A 25975-nucleotide genomic window follows, 5' to 3' on the forward strand; every position below is an offset into this window, starting at 1 on the left:
AGTTTTATACATTAAACGGCATTTAGAACGTAAAAAGTAACTATTTCATGGTTCAGTCTTATGTAAACTCTTTACATAGGATGCCCCCATTTTCATGTCTCCACATGAACGGTTTAGGATCACATCGCTTGTACTAACTACAAAATGGGCCGCATCCATAGTACCCCCAGAATAAGGCGCCCAACCTTATTCATATACTATAGACCATTTTGGCTATATATATTTGAACTTGATCCACATTTATGTCACTACATAAAGTTCAAACATAAACTTAATAGCCTCGGAACCTTAGTTTATTGGATTCATGAATATATAATTTAAATTTACTAAAGATTTTCAATAACAGCTTTATTGAACAAGAATATGATATTACAAACTACGAGTTTTAGGACATAAAATCCAACACGAAGCTATCTGTGTGATGATCATGTCCCCTCAATGCACAATCTCTCGAATGAGATGATATTTCTGCTTTATATGTTTCCCGCACTTGTGTCTCAAAAGCTCTCGAAAATTAGCCACAGCACCACTATTATCACAATAAAGGGTGATGACTTTGACATGTCTGGAACTACTTCCAGATCTGTTAGGAATTTCCTAAGCCACACAGCTTCCTTAGCAACTTCACAAGCCACCACGTACTTAGCCTCCATAGTGGAGTTAGCAATGCACCTCTGCTTGGTGCTCCTCCAAACTACTGGTCCTCCATTAAGAGTGAACACTGATCCTTATGTGGATTTCCTAGAATCCTTATCAGTCTAGAAATTAAAGTCTATGTATCTTGTAAGGATCAAATCCTTAGAACCATACACAAGCATGTAGTCCCTCGTTCTCCGTAGATACTTGAGGATGTTCTTAACGACGGTCCAGTGATCAAATCCTGAATTAGACTAATATCTATTGACTATCCTCACCGCATGGCAGATGTCAAGTCTAGTATATAACACCGCATACATTAGGCTATAACTAGCCGATGCATAGGGGATCCGTCTCATTTTCTCAATTTCTTGAGGTGTCTTAGGACACTATTCCTTAGACAATATAACTCCATGCCTGAGACAGGGCTAGCGTTCTTAAGTTTGACAATATAAACCTCTCTTAGAGTTCTACATCGAAAATTTGACAAGTATCTTGTCAATGTATGATGCCTGAGACAAGGCTAGCGTTCTGTTCTCTCAATCTCTAAATATCTGAATGCTCAAAACAAACTATGCTTCTCTCAAATCTTTCATTTGGAATTAGGTCACTAGCCAATTCTTAAGTTTAGTCAGTAGACCTACATCATTCCCAATGTGTAGGGTATCATCTACATACAACACTAGAAAAACTACTGAACTGTTGATGATTCTCTTGTAAACACAAAGCTCATCAACATTTTGATCAAAGCCATAAGATTTGAGATTTGATCATGGTATCAAATTTTATATTCTAAGATCGAGAAGCTTGCTTCAAACCATAGATGGACCGATTAAGCTTGAAAACATTTTGCTCTTGACCTTGGGTTATGAATCCCTCAAGCTGCTCCATATAAATGGTCTCCTCAAAATTTCCATTCAAAAAGGCAGTCTTGACGTCCATTTACCAAATCCCATAGTCATAATATGAGGCAATGAACAGGAGGGTCCGAATAGACTTCAACATGGTAACAGGTGAGAAAGTCTCCTTATAATTGACTCCCTTAACTTGGATATAACCCTTTGCCACAAGTCTAACCTTAAAGGTTTGCACCTTCCCATCAACACCTTATTTTCTCTTGTAGATCCATTTGCAACCTATAGGTTTTACCCCATCAGGTTGACTACAAGATTCTAAAAAAAATTGAAGTACATAGATTCCATTTCGAGATCCATAGCTTTAATCCAATCATCTTTGTCAAACATCCTCCATTGCTTTCTTGTAAGACAATGGATCCTCAACATCTCCGTTATCTACCATAGCTAGGATTTCTGTTAAACCCATAAAACGAACAAGTGGGTTCGCAACCCTTCCACTACGTCAAGGCTCCCTCTAGCCAACACCGTCGGCCAACTTTGGTTGCCACTTCAGTGACTATCATCAGCCAACCTTTAGTTGCCACCTTGTTGACCGTTGTCGGCCAACCTCCGACTGCCACCGGCAACCTTCAACTACCATTGACCAACCTTGAAAAACATTAATAAAACACTCTTAGTATATAACAAACTAGACAAATTTGTATATAAAAACACTTTTAAGAAAGAATTGCAAAATTTGTATAGAAAAACACTTTTAAGAAAGAATTGCAATACATGTGTGTTCTTTATTTTAAGGATTTTTTATGAAAAGCGTTTAAATAAAAATGAATTTTGAAAGATATTTTTTTCTAAGTCATTCCAAACACGTTATTAGACTACAATTGTATAGGTATATTTATTTAGGCTATATGTGTAGAAAGCTCTAATTCAGTTTAATATCGTTTTCTTTTCTTTTTTTTTTTTTTTTTTTTTTTTTTTGTTGGTCAAATTTAACTAGCTCGAAGACTTAGAATCATTTTTTCAACACAAATGTTTAACATGTTTAAAACAACTTAGAGACCAAATAAAATTAAAACTCAAAATTTATGATTTTTTTATTCTTCAAATGTAACTTGATAATATATATATATATAGATATAGATATAGTTTTTCAATAATTGAATTTAATATTAAAATACTAGTTTATTTCAATTTTAAGTTAGCGTATTATGGTAAAAAAGATGATCATTTTCAAATTAGTTAAACTGACAAAAGTGTATGAAATTTTATTTCAAAATCTGGTGAAATTAAAATATCAAATTATTAAAATAATAGATTAAATAAAATTACAATAGCTTGATCGTCCGGACTTAATAAATTCAGGCTTAAGATTCCAAACATATACACCAAACGTTCTTATTCCTCTTACTGTAAATTGATTTCAAAATAAAATCTATGTTTCTGGTTGGAATCAAATATTCGATTTTTGTAATTTCTTGTTCAATTCGACTGTTAAATTTAATGCAGCTCAACTCGAGTTGGGTGGCAAGGTTTTGAATCCCAACTTCCCATGGTTGAATTAGAGAAAAAGAGAAATTATGCTCAATTTAAAAATTTAGTGTTTTAAAGAAATAAAATATTTATAAAACTTCTAATATTTTGGAACATGTGTGGAGCTGTCATGGAAATGAGGTAAATGAGAGAGAACTTTCTCTCAAAGAATTAGCTAGGTACGATTGTTTCTAAAACTAGCGGGCCAATGGGCCCATGGATGATAAATAGTTAGATATTGAACTGGACCGAGTTGTGGAGATTCACGGCCTAATATGATTCTCTTGTTAGAAAGTACTAGTGGGCCAATGAGCCCATAGACCAACAACAGTTAAAAAGATTGAATTGGACCGAGCTGCGGAAATTCACGGCCCAATATGATTCTCCTTTTTAAAACTACTACTGGGCCAATGGGCCCATAGATCAAACAACGGTTAAAGAATTGAATACCGAGCTGTGGAAATTCATGGACCAATATGAAAGGAAATCTTGGAATGTGTTTGAATTTAGGGCTTTTGACATGAAAGGCCTTCAAATAAGAGTTATACTACATTAATGTCTTGAACATTTAATTTCTTTTAAAAAAAAGATTTATTGAACTTTATTTTTCTACTAATATTAGTGAATATTTACAATTTAGACACACAAATATATATATAAATTTTCTCTTCCCCATACATATTCTCTCTCCCCCATGCATATATTCTTTTTCCACAAGAAAAAACATTGAAATTGTATCTCCTCCATGCATATATCATCTCTCCCCCATGCTTCACGACCATTTTTCTTTTCTCCTTTCCCCTCCCTCTCTTTTCTCCTTCTGGCGGTGTGAGTTGGAGGTGGAGACGGACGACTTATGGTGAGCAGATCTGACGATGGGAGACGACGGACGTAAAGTGAACTCACGGCATGACACGGGACGACATAAACAGCATGGGACGAGCAGATGCGATCGATAACACGACGGGGAGAGAAATCGGATCGACGGTGATGAGATGAAAAAATCCGATCGACGGCACGACGAGGTAAGTAGATCATGTCGACGACGCAACGGGGTAGGTAGATATATATATCTATATCTATATCTATACTATATAAATATATATACTATGATATATATAATCATTTATTTTATATAAACGATGATGATTGTGTATTTAGATTTCTTGTTTTATGATATGTACACTTATATATATGTTCTATGTTGAAATATACTGTAGTTTATATTGCACTGCCATATGGATACAATTATCTATTTTAGTATATTTATATTTCATATATTGGCTAGTATATACAATGTTCTAAGGTATATTTAAAAAAAACCGTGAATTCACTAGAAAAACTAACAAGTTGTCATGAAATTAGAGTCGTACTTGAGTACATATCAAATATATTTACCATTATATTTGATATATTTGTAGGAACATTTCCAAATAAACGATGGAATACATTACAGGCATGCGATATATCACATAATACTCAAAACAAACTGATAACTTGTAGAAATACAAGTTATTGTGGCTCAAAAGTTAGAACAATTAGGGTCTTTAATGATAAAATCTCATCATTTTTAGAAGAAACGCGTGGAATTAGTCGAACACTATCAAACTCATGCAAAAGAATGTTTATTGCTAAAACACTGCAGTACTAACTCATGATATTTCAGGATCTCAACAAAAGGCTAAATGCATGATTAAGAAAAGTTTCGCTGGAAAAGTCTAACGCATGAGGCATGCGTCGGAGGGATTCAACGCAAGAAAGATGGTTTAGGCTGTTTGTGTCAAATCACCACTTACAAGCATGGACACCTGCAGCTGCCGGCGTCTGAAAATCATCTGAGTGTCAAGCGACTGACAAGGGTATGGAATTTAATGATGTCCATCATCAAGTTGGAGAAGACCGACACCTATAAATAGAAGAAATCTCACCAGATGAAAGAGTTCCAAGTTCCAAGTTCTCAACTCTCAGCTTTTAGTCTCAGTTTTAACTTAGTCTTAGTTTTAGATCTTTAGAGCTATGCTGTGGTGCCGAGAAGAACAAGAGGGAAGACAACCACCACCATCACCGATCAAGGAGTGGAGGAAGCTGAGCTCGAGAGAGAGACATTTGTTCCAATTCTTATACAAGTGGTTGTACACGACTAGAATTGAGCCAAAGAGGACAAAAGATTGTACTCTGCGGCTTGACTTCTTTCATTTCATCTTACTTATCGCTTTCATCTTTTCATTTGATTAAGTATTGGTTTTGTAAAGACAATCAGTTTCTTTATAAATTCACATATTTGTTCTATCATACTTTGCCATTCTTTATTTCTTGTTTATGTTGGATGCATCTATACTTCATGAAAAATTCCATTTCGAACGCTTAAGCCAACTAAATCAATTGGTAAAATCATCTTTAGCTTAAACTATTCGAGAGAATAAGTAAGCCAGCATCAAGTTAGAACACCTAGTATATCTAGAGATAGACGCACTGGTGTTTTATTGCATCATGTGTTTGACACATACATCCTAGAGATAGGTATTGTATGATATTCGCATTGAGAAATGTCGAATAGAGTCTAACACATAAACGGAGATAATCAAGTCATCTCATTCACATCATATTCTTGTTTGTGTATATCCAACTTAGATCGACCCATATCACTTGCATCAAACTCCATTTTCACACGACCTGTCATTCTCTACTCGAACCTTTTGTATCTTCTTGCACACACAGCAACTTAGTGTAAAAAAACTCATTTCTCCATACAATTAGGATATCTCTACAATAGTTACAACGCAAGGTCTGCGTTAGCTTTAATCTGAATCCCTGAGTTCGACCCTGGACTTACCAGGAACCTGAGTTGGATTTATACTTGGATCTGATTCAGGAAAACTTGAACGTCAATAGAGGAGTGTCATGCGTCCTGTTGCACATCACTAACGCATCAATACGTTACTAACGCATCATAAACGCATCAACGCATCATTCATATTTACACTTATTTTTTCAATTATTTTATACAATACACTCGTAAGCTCGAATCACGAAATCAACGAACACAAACAATGAAATATAACACATAATATCAGAAATCAACATGAAAAACGAAATGAAAAATAAAATCATATTAAATGTCACTTTCTCTCTCCAAATGAAAATGGAAAAAATTATATTAAATGCATTTTCTCTCTCCAATTGAAAATGGAAAAAAATCATGTTAAATACATTTCTTCTTGATTAAATTGGATGAATATTGTAGGTTTGATAAATAATTAGTGAAATATTGTAGGTTTGAACGTAATTTGAGAAATATTGTAGTTTAGTGATATGACCGATACGATTTTTTTAAAAAAAATTGAATGTAAGTCGAGGGTTAAATGCTCGACTTCCTCTTTGTTGAGTGTTCAAAATTTGACAAACAATGGTCGAGTTTTCAACACTCAATCCTTTTTTTCTTTTTTTTCTTTTTTTTTTAAATTTTAATCCTTTACATGTTGAACAAAGTATTATTTTTTTTTCTTTTTTAATATTAATCCTTTACCTTCCCTAAACAAAATATTTAATCATTTATCTTTCCTAATCAAAGTAACATATGCAAATTTACCGTTCTATTTCTTGATAAGAATATCCTTGTATTTCTTAATGATAAGTAAAATTTGTTGGATGACCATCACGCAGCGGAAGAAATAAGGATCCATGAGCATTCTAATTCATTAATCTGGTTGAAAAGAAACTTGCTAAAAACAGAGTATAATGGGTTTCATAAACATACCTTGGCCAAACCAACGAAATCTCCATTTCCAGCTGCAAAATCCACTGAATCCTTGTGTAGACCACCACAAGATCTTCCCTACTATCCTCTTGGTGCTCTAGATTGAGTTGTGGGACTCCAAATAAGTTGGAATCAAAGAGTAGAGAAAACTCACTGAACAGAATCCATTGAAGAACACCTTCTTCATCCGAATTTTTCAGCAAAAATTCGATCAATTCTCATGTCTTTCTTCACTCCAATCTCTTCAATATATTGCAGACTACCATGCAAAGAGATGTGATGCATGGGATGCAGCTCATGCTTGAGTAAAGCAAAGGAGAAGGTGGGTTCCAAGTAAGCTAGTTGAAGATGAAAAACCCATTTCTTCAAGTTTGTGTAATTTTTTCCATTTTCCAAAAATCCAAAATTGATTTTAAAATAATATTTTATTTCTAAAATCAAAATTTATTTTTTTTTACAAGTTAATTTAAAAAATTAATTTTCTAATAAAATTAATAAATAATTATTTAAATAATTTAAATAATTCTAATTAATTTAATATCTAATATTAAATTAATTTTTACACAAATTCATCTTCATATATTTAAATATATTTTCTCCAATTCCGTTTGATTCTAATTTGAACGTTTCAAATTAACTTATCACACTACTCTAGAGCTAATCCATTTCCGAGCTAGTAGAGGGACCTCATGGACCTACAGATCATGGACTCCAACGATCCGAGATTAATCGACTAAACTCATTAGATCGATCTAATCTCATTCGTTAACTAATGGGTCACTTCACTAAAGCCTATAGTTGAACTCCCCTAACTGTAGATATATTATGTCCACTCGATATAACCATGATTAGTAAGTTAACCCTTCATAGGTTATTCGTAATAACGGTTGGGTCAAATCTCTGTTTTACCCCCGAAATTACTTCTTGTTCCTTAAGGCCCCACTGATCCCCTAATGAACAATTTTTTTTGTGATCCAATAATAAAATCGAGTCCCTCTCATGCCAAATGCGAGGGTGGGATCCCTTGTTCAAGCCCCAGAATTAGCACTTAAAGGAACAACCTCTCTACTATCCTTAAAGCGAGTAGGAGTGAATTCCCTATTGCACCCTATGTCCCCAGGAATCTATCCAGTCTTACCCCTGAAATGGCAGTCATATCGGGCCGGCGCTGTTGAGCCAACCCTCACCTATGAAAATTTTAGGGCAATCCCGAATAAACAGGAGTTCATAGTTAGCTCAGGATTAAGGTCAAGTTACCTAGGTCATCGTTTTGAAATAGTCAGTCTTAAACAGTAAACAACGTTATAAAGTAAGAGTGACTCATTTCGTGGTCCGATCTTGTACAAACTCTTTTGCACAAGATCACCACTACTCCTCATATCCAACATGAACGAATTAGGATTACTTCGTTTGTAGCACTTTACAACTCCTTATAACAACTACAAAGTAGGTCGTATCCAATAGTGTTACCAGAATAAGGTGTCCAACCTTATCCATGTACTATAGATCATTTTGACTATTTACTCGAACCTGATCCACCTTTATGTCTCCACATGAAGTTCAAGTACCCATCCAATAGTCAATGGACTTTTAAGTTTATTGGATTTCTATTCAAGCAATAGATCTATTAAAAAACACCCTTATTTAATTTTCAGAATAAGCTCCATTGTTTACATACCACGAGTTTTAGGAGATAAAACCCAACCAAATTAACTCTAAGAGATATTATAGAAAAGAACAAGTTATCTTTTTTCTTCCATATTACAACTATGATTCATAATTGGAAAATAATAAAATGTAAATTAAAATTTTTATATCAGTACAACAATTTAATGATTCTCATTTATTTAAAAAAAATAACAAAAAAATCAATGTGTTCCACAAGACGGACGTCGTCGATTTCGAGCTGAGTTTCATTATCGACTTTGAACTCTAGGTTACTTTGGTTCCTCTTGATGTTGCTCTGGTGGATCTTATACATCTGTAGGCGCTTCATAGTATAAATATTCGTTATGCTCTCCATGGCCACGCTCATGTCCATGCATGCATGAAGATAATAGACTAGCCTCTGAATCATAATATCCTAAACCAAAAGATGGCATCATCATCATCGGACTAACACAATTAGTTTGGCTTTGCATCAGTGTCATAGGAGACAATCCTTCAACATTGTAGTCGACGTCATCATACTCATCTTCTTCTACTCGAGCACGTACCCTACACCTAAGAAATGGTGGAAAAGCAATAAGTGTATCGTACATATAATGTATCTTCTCCATATAGCTCTTGTTATTACTGCATATAGTAAAGACCTGATTTAGATAATTTGCAACATCACGAAAGCGATTTTTATTTGATCTCTGTGAATTATAAAGAAACAATATTTAAAATAAATTTAAATAAAAATTAATTAGACAATATTTAATTACGTATTAGATGTCCCACAGTTGCTCCTGAACGAGTAACGTAGCACCTTGTAACAATATTGTACCAATTGATATAATTTTGAGTTGCATCTCTATCAAATTGCCCAATTGGATATCTCCTTACAATGAACCTTCCACGACAGTGTCATCACACTACCAAATGTGCAACTTTTTAAACCAATCTCTAGTTCTTAGGTCGATGTCATGCAGTAGAGGTTTACTATTCCATTCCAATGGGACATCCTGTTTGGAGAGAAAATTGCCTGATCACCCTGTTAGGCAAATTTCACTCACCAATGTAAAAACATATGAAAGGGTTTATCGTCTGCCATATGTGTTGACCATTTTGTACAGAAAATAATAAAAGTGTCAATGACAACTTTGTAAGGCTCCCAAATAATCTGATACATAAAATATTATATTAAAAATATTAAAGACATGTACATTAAAAATATGTATAAAAAATTCAATTGGGTTCAGTATTCATGTACATGATTATGTTTAAACAAATCATATATGTATCTATATGGACTAACTACATGTGTAGCTGACCTAGTTATACAAAATTTCTCTCTCCACCTATATTATTAAATTAATATTTTAGATTTAAAATTAACTATATCAGTCGTATAAAAATATTTATTAAATTAAACTAAATTTCAATAACATATCGAGGACCATAGGCTCGTCCAACTAATTGATCATCATTCTCATGTTGGAGTTGTGGAGCCATTGTTGGAAATTGTTCCCAAGCTCATAATTGCAAAAGCATCAGAAGCTCAATGATTTCATGAACGTTGAATTTTGTTGCTTTGCATACCTATCTATACAGTCATGCGAAACATACTCCACCCCCAGAATATCGTCTTGTGTCATAGAGGTTGACTAACAATGGTAGGAACATCAAGTGCACGAAGTGACTTGATTTGTCAGAAAATAGACTTCCACCCATCATCTGTAGTATATATGCTCATGTATATCTCATGACAGCTTTCTCATCTACATCATCAGCAAGCTCACGAAATTGTGTCTCTAACCATGTTAAACTTAACCTCGGTTCTTTTATTTTATCAGCATGTGGGGTCACACTGGGTAACAGTTGAAAATATTTAGCAGTAATCGTGCATTACTCTGATAACTGACTCTCCATCAACAGGTAACCCGAACAATACTTCTATATCCTATAGAATGGTAGTGCACTCTCCAGTGAGCACATGAAATGTATACGTCTCAGGCCTCTATCTCTCGATCAGTGTTATGATGAAATGTCAATCTAGCTTAATAAATCTCAATCTAGCAACTCCATAAAAATGAAGACGTACAATGTAATGGTAGTATTCGAGGGTGGAGTGAGACAGTGCGATGAACAATCGCCTCTCGACATTTACAATATATCTCGTCAAATATACGATCTTCGCATACTGTTAATCGATGAACTGATTGATCGTACAAAACATCTGGATCAATCAATCCTAGATTTAAAGCCATGATCTAAAGGAAAAAATTATTTATTTCTCGAGTAATACATAAAACAAATGTACAACTTAATAAATTATAATAAAAATATTGATTATAGTAAAAGTATTAACAGTAAAAATCTCTAGCTGTCTGGAGCCAGTCGTTGTAACGAAGGACACTTCCTTCAGCTGTGACCTAACTGGTTACAAAATCCACACCATACTAGAGCGCTTGGTTTTGTCCAATCCATCTCATTATAGTATCGTGAACTCTTTGATCTACCAGGTTTCCAAAACAACGATGGGTCAGGATGTATGACAGACATATTAGGATGCGTGATACAATAATCTTCATGCGGTACAGGTTTAAGTTAAGGAGAGTAACATGCATTATATGTTGACAATTTATAGTAGTCCTCAATGAAATCTTAGTAGTTCACGTTAAATTGTGAGCAAATTGTCATAAAATGTAAGCATGGAATACTAAATGCTTGCCACTTGTTACATGAAGAATACTGCTCTGACCTATTTAACCTCAGTATTTGAACATTTCCCCCTTTTATCATTGAGGTCGTGACGTCCTATTTTCACATGAAATACACCTTCATATTAATCGTATGACTGTACTTCATGTTTACTAGATTTTGTAGCCCATTTCAATTTTTTTCGTGCATGTACCTGAATATTTACTCACTTAGTATTACAAGTATATTTGAAAAAAAATGTTGATTACATAATGTGTATATATATATATTACTAGGTGTATTCATTTCGACGCTCTAAATCAGCTCTTATTTCTTCTCTTCTTTTTTCAAAGTAGTTTATGAATTTGAAAAAAGTTATTTGAACTAGAGCATTTATTGGCAATATTTGAGCTCCTTTAAGAACTCCATTGATGCACTCTAATAGATTTTTCGTCATCCACTCATACCCGAATCCTCCATCGTGTGCTTGAATCTATTGCTCAATACCAATGTTGTAAAAAAAACTCATCTAACTCCGATTTATTCGTTTGATGTCCTCAACAGCTTAATTAAACTTTCGTATTTGGAATTAACATCCGACATGATAAACATAATTCTTCAATGTATTAAATCTGTATTTCTTGTTGAAGTTGCTGACAATATGTCGTAAGCAGAATCAAATGTGATATTTTGGTCTCGTCCAACCATTTTCTGAATTGTTCACTGCTGAGATAATGTCAGCATGTCAATCAGATATTAAACATACATTTTCATGTATAATAATATCTCTCAAATGTTTCAAGAACCATCCCTATGAGTATGCAGACTCCTCATCTGCAACGACAAATACAAGATGAAGAAGATGCCCGTTTGAATCAATGGATGTAGCAATCCGTAACTTTCCTCGATATTTTTCATACAAGTGGGTACCATCAATTTGAATCACCGGTCGACATCTATTAAAAGCTTCTATACGAAGGCCAACTGCCCAAAATACGGAAGTACGGATGACATGTCCTTCAGTTGGTGTTTCCTTTACTTTCCATTCCACACACGTTTTTGGATTGGTCTGCTTAACCATATACAGCGACTGGGGCAAAAATTTGTATGACTCCTCCTAGCCACCAAACACTTTAGCCAACGTCTTTCTTTTGACCTCCTACACCCTATGATAAGGAACATGATATCCAAATTTTATTTTTATGTTGGACTCGAGTTGTGCCACGCTGATGGATGGTTTTTCTCTTACAACATCACAAAACTCTAGTGCAATCATCAAAAAATCTAACTGCACATGACTTTGACTAAGTTCTGAGTAAAAACATGTATGTTGCTCAACATACTTAGTTATTTCAAACAAGCCATGCGATTTTTCTTTGTTGCACGAAGTCTCCATTTGCAAACTTCTTCCCACTTCTTATACTGAATTGCTCAAATCGTCGGTATCGATTCCATAACCTCATATGGCGCGTGACAGTTAATAGCAAAACACTTGACTATATGTTGTATCATTTCTTTGTCTTGACAAATTATCTCTTATACAATTGGATATTGTCAACATCCACAAAGGCTACAATTGAGTAGTGTTCTCAAATGTTATCTATTACATTCATATTAAAATCATTGAATGTATCTAAAGGTAACTCATGTTCACGACCATCAAAATCCAACTCCTCGAATTCATCGTCTATTTCTGTTCTAAAATTCTTGTATTGATTGTTAGCCACCATATCTTCATAATCACAAGGTGGTGTAACTGATTCAGGAAAAAGGTCAATACATTGAGTCGGATCTTCAAATTGACTAAAGGATTGTATTAAAGTTTATATCCAACCGTACTTGACTCACATTAACATATTGTTGCAGGAGAAATTTTGGACCAATCACAAATTGGCACGTCATTTACTAAATTAATGACCAAATTTCAAATCATCAAATTTGGGACCAATTAGGAGTGGACATGTGTCTCGAATTGAAGTTGAAGACAAAGTCCAATGACGCCACGTGGTTTCATCGTGACCGTTGAATCATATAAGATTAATTTGATCCAATTTGATATTATTATTTAGGTTAAAATTCAACTAAGCCCAAAAATAGGTTGAACTTGACCCGAATGTGAAATCAGACCCAAATCCAATTAATTGGGCCAGAAGGCCAGGCCCATGAACCAACTAAGCCCAAACCCATGGGCTAACCAAACTCAAACCCATGAAGCCCACCTGAGAACTCTACAAAGAAGCTCTATTCATTTGTAGGAGATCAGCAATTCTACATTCAGAGAGCCCAGAGAGAATTCATCAACAAGTAGAAGACTCCCAAGACTCCTGAAGCTGCACTTCACAAAAACTCCTTCAGTACCTTCATTCTTCAAGTCAAGCACATCAGCTCAATCGAGAGAGAATCAGAGAATCAAGTATTAGTGATCGAACTACATCGCATCAAATTAACATCAACATCAATATCAACACCAACTCAAGTTCAACTCCATGAAACAAGTTTCTCCGGAGGCCTCGTGTGAACACTAATCCTCCAAGAAGATCATCAAGCCCAAAGGTCAATCATCTAAGAAGATCAACTCGATCATCTAAGAAGGTCAACAAGCCCGAAGGCCGATCATCTAAGAAAATCAACCAACTTAAAGACTATAATTTATTTTGAAAGTATCAAAATATTATGTATTAAAAATTGTACTCACTTTCTACAAAATTAATACAAATACAAAGTTCAAGTTCCACGAAATAAATTTCTCTTGAAATCTCGTGCGAACACATATAAATGCACTAAATTCGAGAGTGACATCGCGATTGAAAACATGTTCATTGCTTGTTCATTAGGAATAAGGAATGACATAAACCTTACTGATCCTGATGGTGTTAGATTAGGATGTCTATATACTATTTCTAATTGATTTGCTCTCATATCTACACCAATTGTCATTCCTACCATTTCAACAAATTGTTCAAAAATAAGACAATACATTACTAATTATTTTACTAGTTATCAAACTTAAATACAAACAAAAAATATTTTTTAGAAAAATAACAAAAACATTGAACCTCAAATTTAAATACTAAAATAATAGAATATTAGAAGAAATATATATAATAAAAATTCACTCAAGTTAATAATTTTTTATTATACTAAACTTTTTAAATAAAAATAGAATATTACAAAAAAAAAAAATACATTACTAATAATTTTACTAACGATCAAACTTAAATACAAACATAAATGAAAAAAATATTAAAAAATATTAAAAATATTAAAAAACCAATAAAAAACTTTGAACATAAAGCTTAAATACTAAAACAATTGAATATTATAAGAAATATATAAAATAAAAAAAAATAAGATTAAATAACCAAAAAGAAAAAAAACTAAACTTTTTAAAATGCACTAGTATTAAAAAAAATAACACTAATATCGACAAAATCTAATATTATTTAAATTGCAAAATATATATATATATTAACAAGATAGATTTAACATAATATAAATAAGAATATTAAACTGTAGAGAAAAAACTACTAACATTAATATATAAATATTCTTGAATTCAACGATTATTAAAAAAAAAGTTAACAGGATAGATGTACTAACATCAATATTCAAAAACTAACAACATCAATATATAAGTAATTAAAATGGAATATCTAGCATAATATAAATATTAAAAAAAGATTAAAAACAAAAAACTAGTAAATAAAAAGTATACTCACAATTTCAATAGCGATTTTACTTTTTTTCCTCAAAGTGACAGCGTTCCTTCTTTTCTTTGTTATTTGTTATCCGACAACACTACGAAAAAATAGAATATTATGAGAATATGGATCTATAACTTATTTTTAATTAAAAAATTAGAAATTTGGTTGAGTGAACATTACCTGTTTTTGGTTATTTATTTCCCAAACAACAATAAAAACTATATATATATATATATATGATAGTATGAGAATAGTAATGAAATTTAAAATTATTTTAAGAAAAATAAAATTTAGTAGAGTGAATTTACAAACCTCACAATTTGATAGATGAGTGTAGGAAAAAAGAGGATTTAGTAACAATTTTTTGGAGAAGAGGAAGAAAAAAGGTAATCTAAGATATAAAGAGGCAAAAAGGGATAAAGTAATTTGCCAGAAGTAAAACTTAAAAGACAAGAAGAGAGGGGCAAACTGTGGGATTATATCAGCATGCAGCAGAAGCAAAAAAGATGAATAAACATTCTAATTCATTAGTTTTGCCTATAATAAAGCATGCTCGTACAATAATAATAGGGTTTCAAAACATACATTTGTAGAACTTTTTAATCTCGAATTCTGCAAATCTTCTCCAAATCTTGTTGTGAACCACCCACCTCAAGGTCTTCCCTACTATTCTCTTGGAGCCTTAGATTGAGTCGTGGGACTCAAAATAAGCTTGAATGAAGGGAATTTGGAGAAGAAGCTCACTGCAGAAACTTGAAGAACACTTCTTCAACCTCTTAGGTTTTCAACAAAACTTCAGCAAGTACAAACAATTTGCATGAACGATTTCCACTTCAATCTTCTCTATTTATTGCAAGATAGAAGTTTACATTTTTTCACAATTACTAATGAAAAAATTAGAAGCTTACATTTCATTCCGAGAAGATGTTGTCATTAAGATGCTTTGTTGTTTCCCCATTCAAAATTATTGGAAAGCTATTTCCTATTCTTTTAGCAAACCCCTCAGAAATTTTAGGAAGTATTTCATATGCCTGATAAGCTAAAACTACGGGAAAGCCTTGCAAATAGGCAGCTGGTTTTTCTTTACTCTTAATAGATTTCTTAAAAAACTCGACAGTAAAACTATATGACATTCTTCCCCATGCATAATTCATAAACTTCTCCTCATTAGCATATTAACATGCTTCCAATCCACATAATTATGACGTTGTTTTGGAATCAACAAGTTTTCTAGTAAATAAAGATTGGCAAGTTTTTCTATTTTTCTTTCTGCAGTAACTACATTTTCCCTAGTGATGCTAGTATCATTTCTAAAAAATGCTTGTCTAATTCCTGAATCATTTTCTTCAGTTTCATCTAAAACATCTTCCACATGGTATTCATCACAATTTAATCCAGTAATCAAACAAAAATCCCTCAACCCAAACTTTACAATGTTACCTTCAATGTTAAAAAGAAGAACATTGTTATTAGCAAAGACACATTGTCTTCTAATCAAATGTACTAGAAGTTGTAAAGGTACTTTGAACATTTTTAAACCTAGAGATGCGCAAATGGTCCTTCCTTAAACAAAGATAGACACCTAGAATCTAAACCTTTAATATGGTCTATTACTCCCATTTTGACATAAACTACTTTCAAAGTGAATTCCAACTTTCTTTAGAAATTTTTTTTCTATTTAAACAAAAAAGAAAATATATGTTATAAATATTCTAAAAAAACAACTTAGAAATAGATATATAGTAAATATATAGTTAATACTTTCTCTTTTTTCATTTTTTTTTATTCATGGTTCTTCAAGTTCTAAGGTTCTTTTTGCTTTTTTTTTTTGTTCGCTTTCCATAATTTTTTTTTCAATTATCAATCTGTTAGAATAATAATAACCACTTTAGTCAACAAACTAAATACTTAAGTCTATCAGTGTTAAACTTATCATATCTTACCACCGATAGACTTCACCACTTCAAGTCTATCAGTGATAGAAACTTATCACAGATAAACCCCAATCAACGTCATATTTGAAGTCTAAAAGCCAACTAGCAATAGTCTATCGACTAAACAACAAATAAACAGAAATGAAACTACAACTTTTCTTCATTTTCATGAAAAATAAATCCAACATGCTCCAAGTCTATCAATGATAGCAACCTATCAATAACAGACTCTGATCATCAACAAAAAATAAAAAATAAAATAATAATAATAATAATAATAATAAACAGTGAAATTGTACATTTACTTACATGACATGAAAATAAATTCAACATCCATTATGTATATCAATGATAGAACTTATCACTGATAGACTAATCAACAATACCAAAGAAAAAACAGTTAACCAATGCATTTATTTACTCATGAAAAACAAAAAAACAAATTCAACATTCTTCAAGTTTATTGGTGACAGAAATCTAACCGATAGACCCCAAACCAAAATACATTTGAAGGTTAAAGCACACAAACAATAATCAATCAACTAAACAATAATAATAAAAAAAAAAAAGTCATGAAACAATAATCAATCAACTAAACACATTTGAACGGAAACGAAAATACATTCACTAAATGACAGTTGGATGGACAACACTACTGATGGGTGCGAATCGACGATCGTTTTTGGAAATCCCAATCTATACAGCCCTTTAAAAAAGACACTCCAAATTTAGTATAAAGTAGTAGTGGCTAAAACTTTCACATCACGAAAGAAACATGGGGGGAATCAAACTTCAGACCTCGAGGTCGATAGTATGAACAATATGTCAGTTAAACTACATTCTTGTTGAGAAGATAATTAGATGAGAGAGAGAAAAATTTCATGTTATGTATTCGCAAGGGCCTCTAAATTGTAAGTTTTTTTTTTTTAAAAAAAAATAATAATAATTTGGAGCTCCTAAATTTTAGGTCAATAACGTTGTTTCAGAATATAAACGTGTAAAAAGTATATATATATTCATTAGTAGAAAAGTAAAAAAAATTAAAGCAAAAAATGAAGTAGAAAAAAGAAAAAAATGTGAAAACAAACTTGACCCAAACAACTTATATGGGAGTGCTACAAAAGTTAGGTGTGGTACATCTTAGCATGTAAGTTTTAAACTTTTCTCTTTTTGTGGTATAAAAATTCGACCATTTAAATTATGTGTGAAATTTGTTTTATAATTTTAGTGGAAATAGATCTTAGGAAAGACGAACGACAAAGTTTATTGACCTCAATAAAGACCTATATGTACATATGATTGATTTGTCTTACACATTGAGCACTATTTAGATTGTACTTTTTCTTTCTACATTGTTTAATATTTTCTTTATTAATCTTCTCACAAACTTCAAAACTTCACGAGAGAGACAAAACAAAGTATTAAAATATCAACAACTTGAGTTCTTTTTTAAAATTTTTTACACAATTTGAGGATTTCTTTTTTCTTTTTAAATACTAATTACGTTACATTATAAGATTTCTGAAAAAAAGTGTCAATACAAAAATTTAAGATTTTCTAACAAAATAATATTATAAAATATATAGTTTATGATTCACCTTACTAACAAAGTTAAAGAAATTCTTGAAAATCTACGTGTCTTACAAATTAGAAGTTGTGATTTTGAGTCTTTGATCAGTTCAATCGAGCTCACTCTGTTTCTTAAAAAAGGTAATCATGAAGTCGAACTTAAGAGTAAATCCTTTAACCACAACAATCAAACCTACACTTACACCATGTCATTGTGAGGACTGAGACCATAAACTTTATAAATAGTCTTAATTCTACCTCCTTGAAAAATAAGTAATAGTATATGCATTTAGTTGAAATAAACAATCTACTAACACTACGGTACAAACTCTCTTGCAGGCTAGTTAGATCAAGTTTTTCAAATTAAAAAAAATCCTAATAGGAGAGTAGTTTGATGGGATATGTGTATCAATAAAAAAAATATCACTATTTAACTACAATTATTAATAGTAGAACTTTTTTAAAAAAAAAAATGAAAAGAAGCTTCATTAATAGTATAAATTAAATGTATAACAACTAAAAATTATATTTAAAAAAATAAACACAACAAAATTTATTAAAGGTTAAGAAAATTATTGTACCGTACCAAACTCTTGTTTGTAGTATTCCAAAAGCACACAGAAACAAACTTAGAAAACATATTAAACGAAAAAAGAAAAAAGAAAAAGAAAAAGAAGAGTGGTATGGAGAACAAAAGCGGTTTTGCCGAACAAACAATAATTACTTTGAAACGGTACTATAAATTCAAGAAAACATGAAAATCTTTTGAGTCAGAAGACTCAGAACAAATATTAAGATAAAATCCAAACTAGGGATTCACATGGCTGCATGTGCATTGAAAGAAAGCGAAGGAGACTTTTATTTATTTAATTTGCTATCAAAATTAGAGAAAGAGAAAAAAAATAAATAAAAATAAAAGATGTGTGGTACGAATGGATGAGGTACGGTGAGGCAATAAAGTTTTTGTAAGTTACGTTTCTATCAGTCTTTGAGAAAATCAAATTGCCATTAATTCACCACACGTTTGTTGGTTTGGAAGTTGAATTTAAATTATCAAAAACCCAATTCCCCTACAATCTCCACCACCCACTCAATTTCATCATCTTTTCCAGATGAGAGACGTGGAAAATTAAAATTTAGAGATACATAGTTGAATATTGTTTACACTCTTGAATTTTGGTGTCCTACTCTTAATTTTTGTAAATATATCGTCAACTTAAATCATTCACTTCAACAAATATTGCATGTATATTTATAATTTCAATTGCAACTCTAAACTTTCATTTACTAGTAACCATTTTAAGAACGGGTGACCATTATATGTATAAAGATACCAATCATTATAAAAAAATGGACAGAAAATATATTTAGTTTTCAAAAACAAAATGGTTAACAAATGGGATCTAAGTAATTTAGATTATCTATTAAGATTTTTTTTTTTTTTAAAAAAAATGATTCATTTTATTCTACATTTTAAGAAATCTACCATGTTTACGAATTGAATGTAGGAGCAATTTTTAAATAGTTAAATAAATTATCTAATTGATTTACTTATAACAATATAAAAATATAACCGAAACAATAATATCTTTCTCATGATATTTTTTGAACTAAATCTAAAGGAGGGTGTTAGTTGATATACTTACAAAAGTTCAAAGCTTAAATGGATACAATCCAAATTTATGAGTATAAATTGAAAATTTTTCAATTATAAAACATATTTTTCTCCTACATTTCAATCGAAAAATTCACTTTAGGTTGCCATAATACAATTTCATATCTCAATTTTCGTCCAAGTCCCGAACAAAAAAAACAATATACTTTTTCTTTGAAAAAATATTAATTTATATACCTAAACTATTAGATATTGTATCAATTTAAAGAACTAATAATTATATCAATTTAAATCTCGAATTTATCAATTTACACCATCCATTATGTCCCGTTTAGAAAAACCTTATGTGAAACTTATAATTATATCTATTAAACTCCAAAATTTTCGTAAACATGAATCAAAGATTTTTTTTGAGATATTTGAAAATCAATGTATGGATAATTTTTAAAGATAATAATATGTAATTAAATCTAAATTATTAGGCTTATGAAAATTTTAGAATTTAATTGATACAAAACCTAAGTTTTACATGAAAAAAAAATTTAGAATAGGGTGTAAATTGGATATACTAATTAAGAGATATTTGCCCAATTTTTTTTGAATAAATTTAATAAAATAAAATGAGAAGATAAAGCAGGTAGTTGCCTGGAAGGTCAATTGGAAATATTTTTGTTAGGGGTTGGTTTGGAGAAAGAAGAAATGAATACATTACGTGTCGAAATGGAGTTGGCCGATATTCTTGACTGTAAGACTTTGGAGTACAATGGAGAATATGTCACCGACTTAGACGATTATTCTTTTGTCTTCTCTTCTATGTTGACGTCTCTCAAATCCCAATTCAACCTTTCTTATTCAAACTGTTTGAAATTAATAGACCTACGCAACTTGGACATAATATTCATATCTTTTTTCTTTTTTTTTTTTTTCCTTTTTCTCCGCCTGCTTAATTTTAAATATTTCGCTTTCACATATATTGATATATATTATTAATATTATTCAAATTTAAACAATTGGAAAGAATAATGAAGCCGTGTTCTATGTTTTTCCCCCCAAATTAACAACAAAAAAAAGTATGGACATGTTATCCGTCCCCATGATGGATATGACGAAAAATAGTAGGAAAAAAAAACAAAAAAACAAAAACCGACTCCCACTAGGAATCGAGGACGAACAAAAAAAAAATTAACCAACGTAATTCTGATGGGTCTAATTAATAATTTAATTTCCAGGGAAATTGCTATTTTTGCTGTTGTTGTTGCTTCCGTTGTTGTTGTTTGTCGTTGTAGTATTATTTGTGGTATTGGTGTTGCTATTATTATTCGTATGAGCTCCACCGATGATGGAGGAGATAGCGGCGGCGAGAGCGGCAGTGAAATTGGGATCGGCTGTGATAGCGGCGGTGGCGGCACTCAACGTATCGGCAAAAGAAGCACCACCAGGCTGAACCGGAGTCGCCGGTTGTGTAATTTGAGGATGACCCAAATGAGATGAATTAGCTCCCATCTCATGAGAAAGCTGTAGCCCCGAGAATTTTGATTGATTGTTATACAACGCTTGTCCCAAAACTTGAGGCAATTGGGCGGCAACGGCGGCGGATGGTGGTTGTCCGCCGGGGAAAGGCACGTGGAAAGGCGCCGTGGCGGGTCTTTGAAACTGTAGTGGGTTTGGAGTGTGAGTGAGGTCTAACGTAATGGTTGGAAATGGAGCCGAAGCTGAAATTGTAGCCATGCTTGAAGAACATGGAAGTATGGCTCGAGCTAATAAATTTGGGTTCATTAAATTATGGTCCGCACTTGACATAGACCCTGATAACAACATGGTAGCCGCCGCCGTCGTGGTTGACGCCATCGCCATCGCCGCAGGCGGAAGTGGATGGTTGTGGTTGCCTTCGTAAGTTGTTATCAATATAGTCCTATCTTCAGCACAACGTTGCACCTAAAAATCAAAAAATAAAAATTTTATTAGATATGAGATTATTATTTTAATTCATATAAAACACACCAAAAAGAGAAACAATGAAATACAAATACATACTTGTTTGCGAACTGGGCAACCCACAGCCATTGTGCAGCGATAATAGGCTCGTGGACATGGGTTTCCTTTAGCCATTTTTTGGCCATATTTTCGCCATTGACACCCATCAGAAATCTACATAGATTAAATTATTTTAATTATATATATATATATACACACACAAGGGTTTAGATAATAAATTGAAAATAAAAATAATAATGAATAGGTATACCATGGGAGCTTCGGATCGAGCACGGACGGAGACACGGGCTTTACGCATGGTGGCTTCGGTTGATTGGTCGAGTGGTTTAGAAGAGTTGAACCGGGAGGGCTTATGGTTCGGACCCCAACCTTGAGATTCTGATTCGGGGCTATCTTCTCTAGGGTTGGATCTTTTGGAATTTTCGTGATCGGAATTAGGAGCCATGATTTCCGCGTGATCTCTTTTTCTGGGGGCGGTTTCGGTGTTATTGTTGTTGATGTTCAATGGAGACCCAGAACGGGTTCTTTCATCGGATGAGGAATTACATAATAATTCATCGCTTTCACCTATGTTGTTGTTGTTCGTGTTCCCACTTGGTCCTAGATCCATAAATTGTCTTGGTACCATTACCCTTCCAACTTCATGTTTTATTTCCGTTGATTTCTTCTCCCCAATCTTCAATTTTCAAAAACCATATTTCTTTTTGTTATTCAATCAATTTTATTTGATATATTATTTATGAAACCAAATTGAAATTTTTAATTACCTCTCGTTCATGAGCTGGTTCGGAGGCCTGATTTTGTTGTTGCTGTTGCATTAATGTCAACAGATGCATTTGTAAAGAACTATAATTGTTGCTCACGTGGCTTAGCATGTCTCTAAGCTTGTGATTCTCAGCGTTCATACGGTGAAGCTCCACTTGCAGCTGCGCTAGCTGCACCCAATTTCAAAATTTTCAATAATTTTGGATAATACAATCAATCACAAACAAAAATCAAAATGAAATTAATTAAATGACTTAAATTACCTCGTTTTTGGCTCGTTTATCTTCACCATCTGAAGAAATTCCATCATCCACCGTTGATTGATCGCTTCCGGTGTTAGCAGTTAACAGATGCAACCCAGTCTAAATTAAAATAAATTTAGTTAGCAAAATTGGGAAAATCGAAGGAATTTAATCAATTAATAATAAAGCTTACATTAACGAGATTGAAGGAAGTTCTGGGAGCGGTCAAAGCTTTATCGTCTTTAATGATGGCAGTAGTGGAAGGTTTGGAGTCTTGATCGGCCTCCAGATCATCGACCAGTCTTTTCTTAGCGGAGAAAAAGTCGACCTCGTTCACGACCAACCGATTTTCGTCGGGGAGAGGCGGAGTAGAGTCGGTGTCGTCAGTCCGGCCAAGTTTTCCGGGGAATTCTAAACCTTGAAACATTCTTTGAAAGGAATTGACAGTGGTTGGCGGTGGTGGCAGTGTTGGTTTGTTTGAGAAGAATCCAATTGACTGATCAGAATCACGAAGGGTAAGACCCCATCCTTTGTCCATAAATCAAAAAGGAGAAAAGAAGTAAAAGAAGATAAGTGAATTGAAAGAGAAGGAGAAAAGAAAGGAAAGGAAATTAGGAGAGAGGGGGAGATGTAAGAGTCTGTGAAGTCTTTTACCGGTGCAATGCATTCGGCTATAAAAAGGGTTGGACGAAGACCAAATTGGATTTGGGATTTTCTACGGAATAGGTAAGATTTTAGTTTAATTACATCAGATAGTGCGTCAGTTTGCCACCTGGCACTCCAGTCTCCATTTTTTATTATTATTATTATTTCTTTTTTGTGTCCATACCGGATCTTAAAACCCAAACCCGGTTTGAGAAAGCCGGTTCGTGGGGAAACAAAAAAAGAAAAAAAGAAAGAAAGAGTGGGTCATGGGTGGAGGATTTTGATTTTTTGATTTTTTTTTTGCTTTTTTGCCTTTGGGATACATTTCGTCAAGAAAAGAGTTTGACTGGTTCATTAAATCTGGAGGAAGAAGAAACCGATCCACCGCCCCGAATCCTGCGGCGCGTTCCACGTGAGGAAAAAGAAAAAAACGTAAAAGGTCGAAGGTCTCGTAAAAGAGCCAAGTCAACGAATTTGACGGCCCGGCTCTCTCTCAAGCCAACCGGGAGTGGGCCCGGTCTCTTTACGGGCCCACCTTCCTCCCCTTTCACTTTACAAGACACCACGTTTCAGATCTGTACCCGCGGGATCTATGTTGACTGTCCACCCGTGGGACCGAGTCATTTGCTTTGACTTTTTTTTTTTTTTTTTTTAAATTTCCTTTTTTCAAAACACCATTTTAGATTTAAACTTGATTTCGTCTTCTCATTGGTTTTCTTTTCTTTTTTCTTTTTTTGTTTTCAATATTAGTTGCCTAATTTTAATTAATTCTTTAAATTAAATGTCGACATTTTGTTTACTAATGCACGACTCTTTCATAATTGTGGACCTATATCATTTTTTCTTTCGTATTAGACCTAAATCACCTACCCTACTTATCTAATCTAATCCCCTTTTCTTAAGAAATCTCTTCATTTTAATAATCCCTTCCGTTACTGTTATTTTCCTTTCTTAGCAATCTTTTTTGCCATTGTCCATTTCGCTAACATTTCTTCTCTTTTCAAATTATTTCACAAATTGTATTTTTTTAAAAAAAAAAATCCTATTATATTTCTAATAATTATATCGTATTTTATTATGGTGAAATTGTTTAAAATTTTTAAGTTAAAAAGATATTTTTAGTTCATAAACTTCCATCAACAATTTAGTCCCTAAACTTTAGTTTGTAACGATTTAGTTCATGAACTTTTAATTTGTAACAATCTAGTCCATGAACTTTACTATGTAACAATTTAGTTATTGTACTTTAAGAATTGTAACAATTTAGTCCATATTGTAGAAATTATTGTTATGACTTAATGAGATTTCTTACCTAAATAAATCAATAAGCTAATTAGAGACTCGATATCTTTTATAAAATATAAAGTCTACATCATATAATAATAAACTTGACATCTACTTTTGATAAATTTATTTACCTAAGGGATTGAATTATTATAAATTTAAAAGTACAATGATTAAATTGTAGCATACTAAAGTTCAATGCCTAAATTGTTACAACATTAAAAATTCAGAGACTAAATTGTTACTTTTAAAAAAAAAAGACCAAAAGTTTTTTCTCTCCAAATTTTTATTTGAATAAGTTATTTAAATATGTTTTTTTTATTTAATTATTTTTAGAAATAGTTTAAAGCAGAGAAAAAAAACGGGGGATTTGAATTGTAGAAACAAGTACTCAAAGAAGGAAAAGAAGAAAAAGAATTAATGGGAAGAAGTAATTGTTAAAATTTTTTATTTGATAAAATTATAAGATTAATCAGTTATATACGAATTAAAATGCTTAAATAAATAAATTATATGTATTAAATGTTATTTTATAATTTAAACATATTAATGTAAATCACATTCGGGTTAAAGGATGTTAATTTGCTATTGTGACACAGCAATCATTTTCTTCAACCACCGATTATGATATTAGATATGCTCCACAGGTCTTTGTTTAATGGATTCATTTAATATCTTTTTTGGTTTATAAATCACTTTCAATTCTTCCTTCTTTCAAAGACCTCAAAATTAATTAACTAGGAAAGAAGGAGAGAGAGAGAAAATAAAAATGAAAATTAGACTTCTATATGCAAGCCTAGCTACTATAATACCCAAATTGTCCTTACCTCAATTAATATATAGTGGGGGGCTTGTTCTAGATACAGATTCAATAGTAGGAGAAATAATTTAAGAGCCTCAATTTCCCCCCAAAATGCATAATGAGGAGAATTTTTTTGGCCATATAATTTATTGTCATATTAATTAACAGTTAGATGATATAATTAAATTTGTCTTCATTTACTAACTTAAAATTTTTGGATCAATTGATTATTTAATATGTATCAGAACAAAACAGATGCAGTAAGAAACCTAAAAAGAATAATAATTGTTTAG

At 32.4% G+C, this 25975-nt stretch overlaps 1 protein-coding gene across 1 annotated transcript; it reads right to left on the reverse strand.

Annotated features, from left to right (window-relative positions):
* Positions 1 to 20911: 20911 nt before the first annotated feature.
* On the reverse strand, positions 20912 to 23608 carry LOC120072510 (probable WRKY transcription factor 31). Its single transcript, XM_039024887.1, has 6 exons — positions 23145 to 23608; positions 22973 to 23071; positions 22712 to 22879; positions 22195 to 22620; positions 21984 to 22097; positions 20912 to 21884 (listed from the first exon to the last, which is right to left on the reverse strand). Exons 1-6 carry the CDS (start codon positions 23487 to 23489, stop codon positions 21168 to 21170), a joined length of 1869 nt encoding a protein of 622 aa, XP_038880815.1. The 5' UTR covers positions 23490 to 23608; the 3' UTR covers positions 20912 to 21167.
* Positions 23609 to 25975: the final 2367 nt, after the last annotated feature.

Source organism: Benincasa hispida, chromosome 3 (genome assembly GCF_009727055.1).
Source record: "Benincasa hispida cultivar B227 chromosome 3, ASM972705v1, whole genome shotgun sequence".
Taxonomy (NCBI): Eukaryota; Viridiplantae; Streptophyta; class Magnoliopsida; order Cucurbitales; family Cucurbitaceae; genus Benincasa; species Benincasa hispida.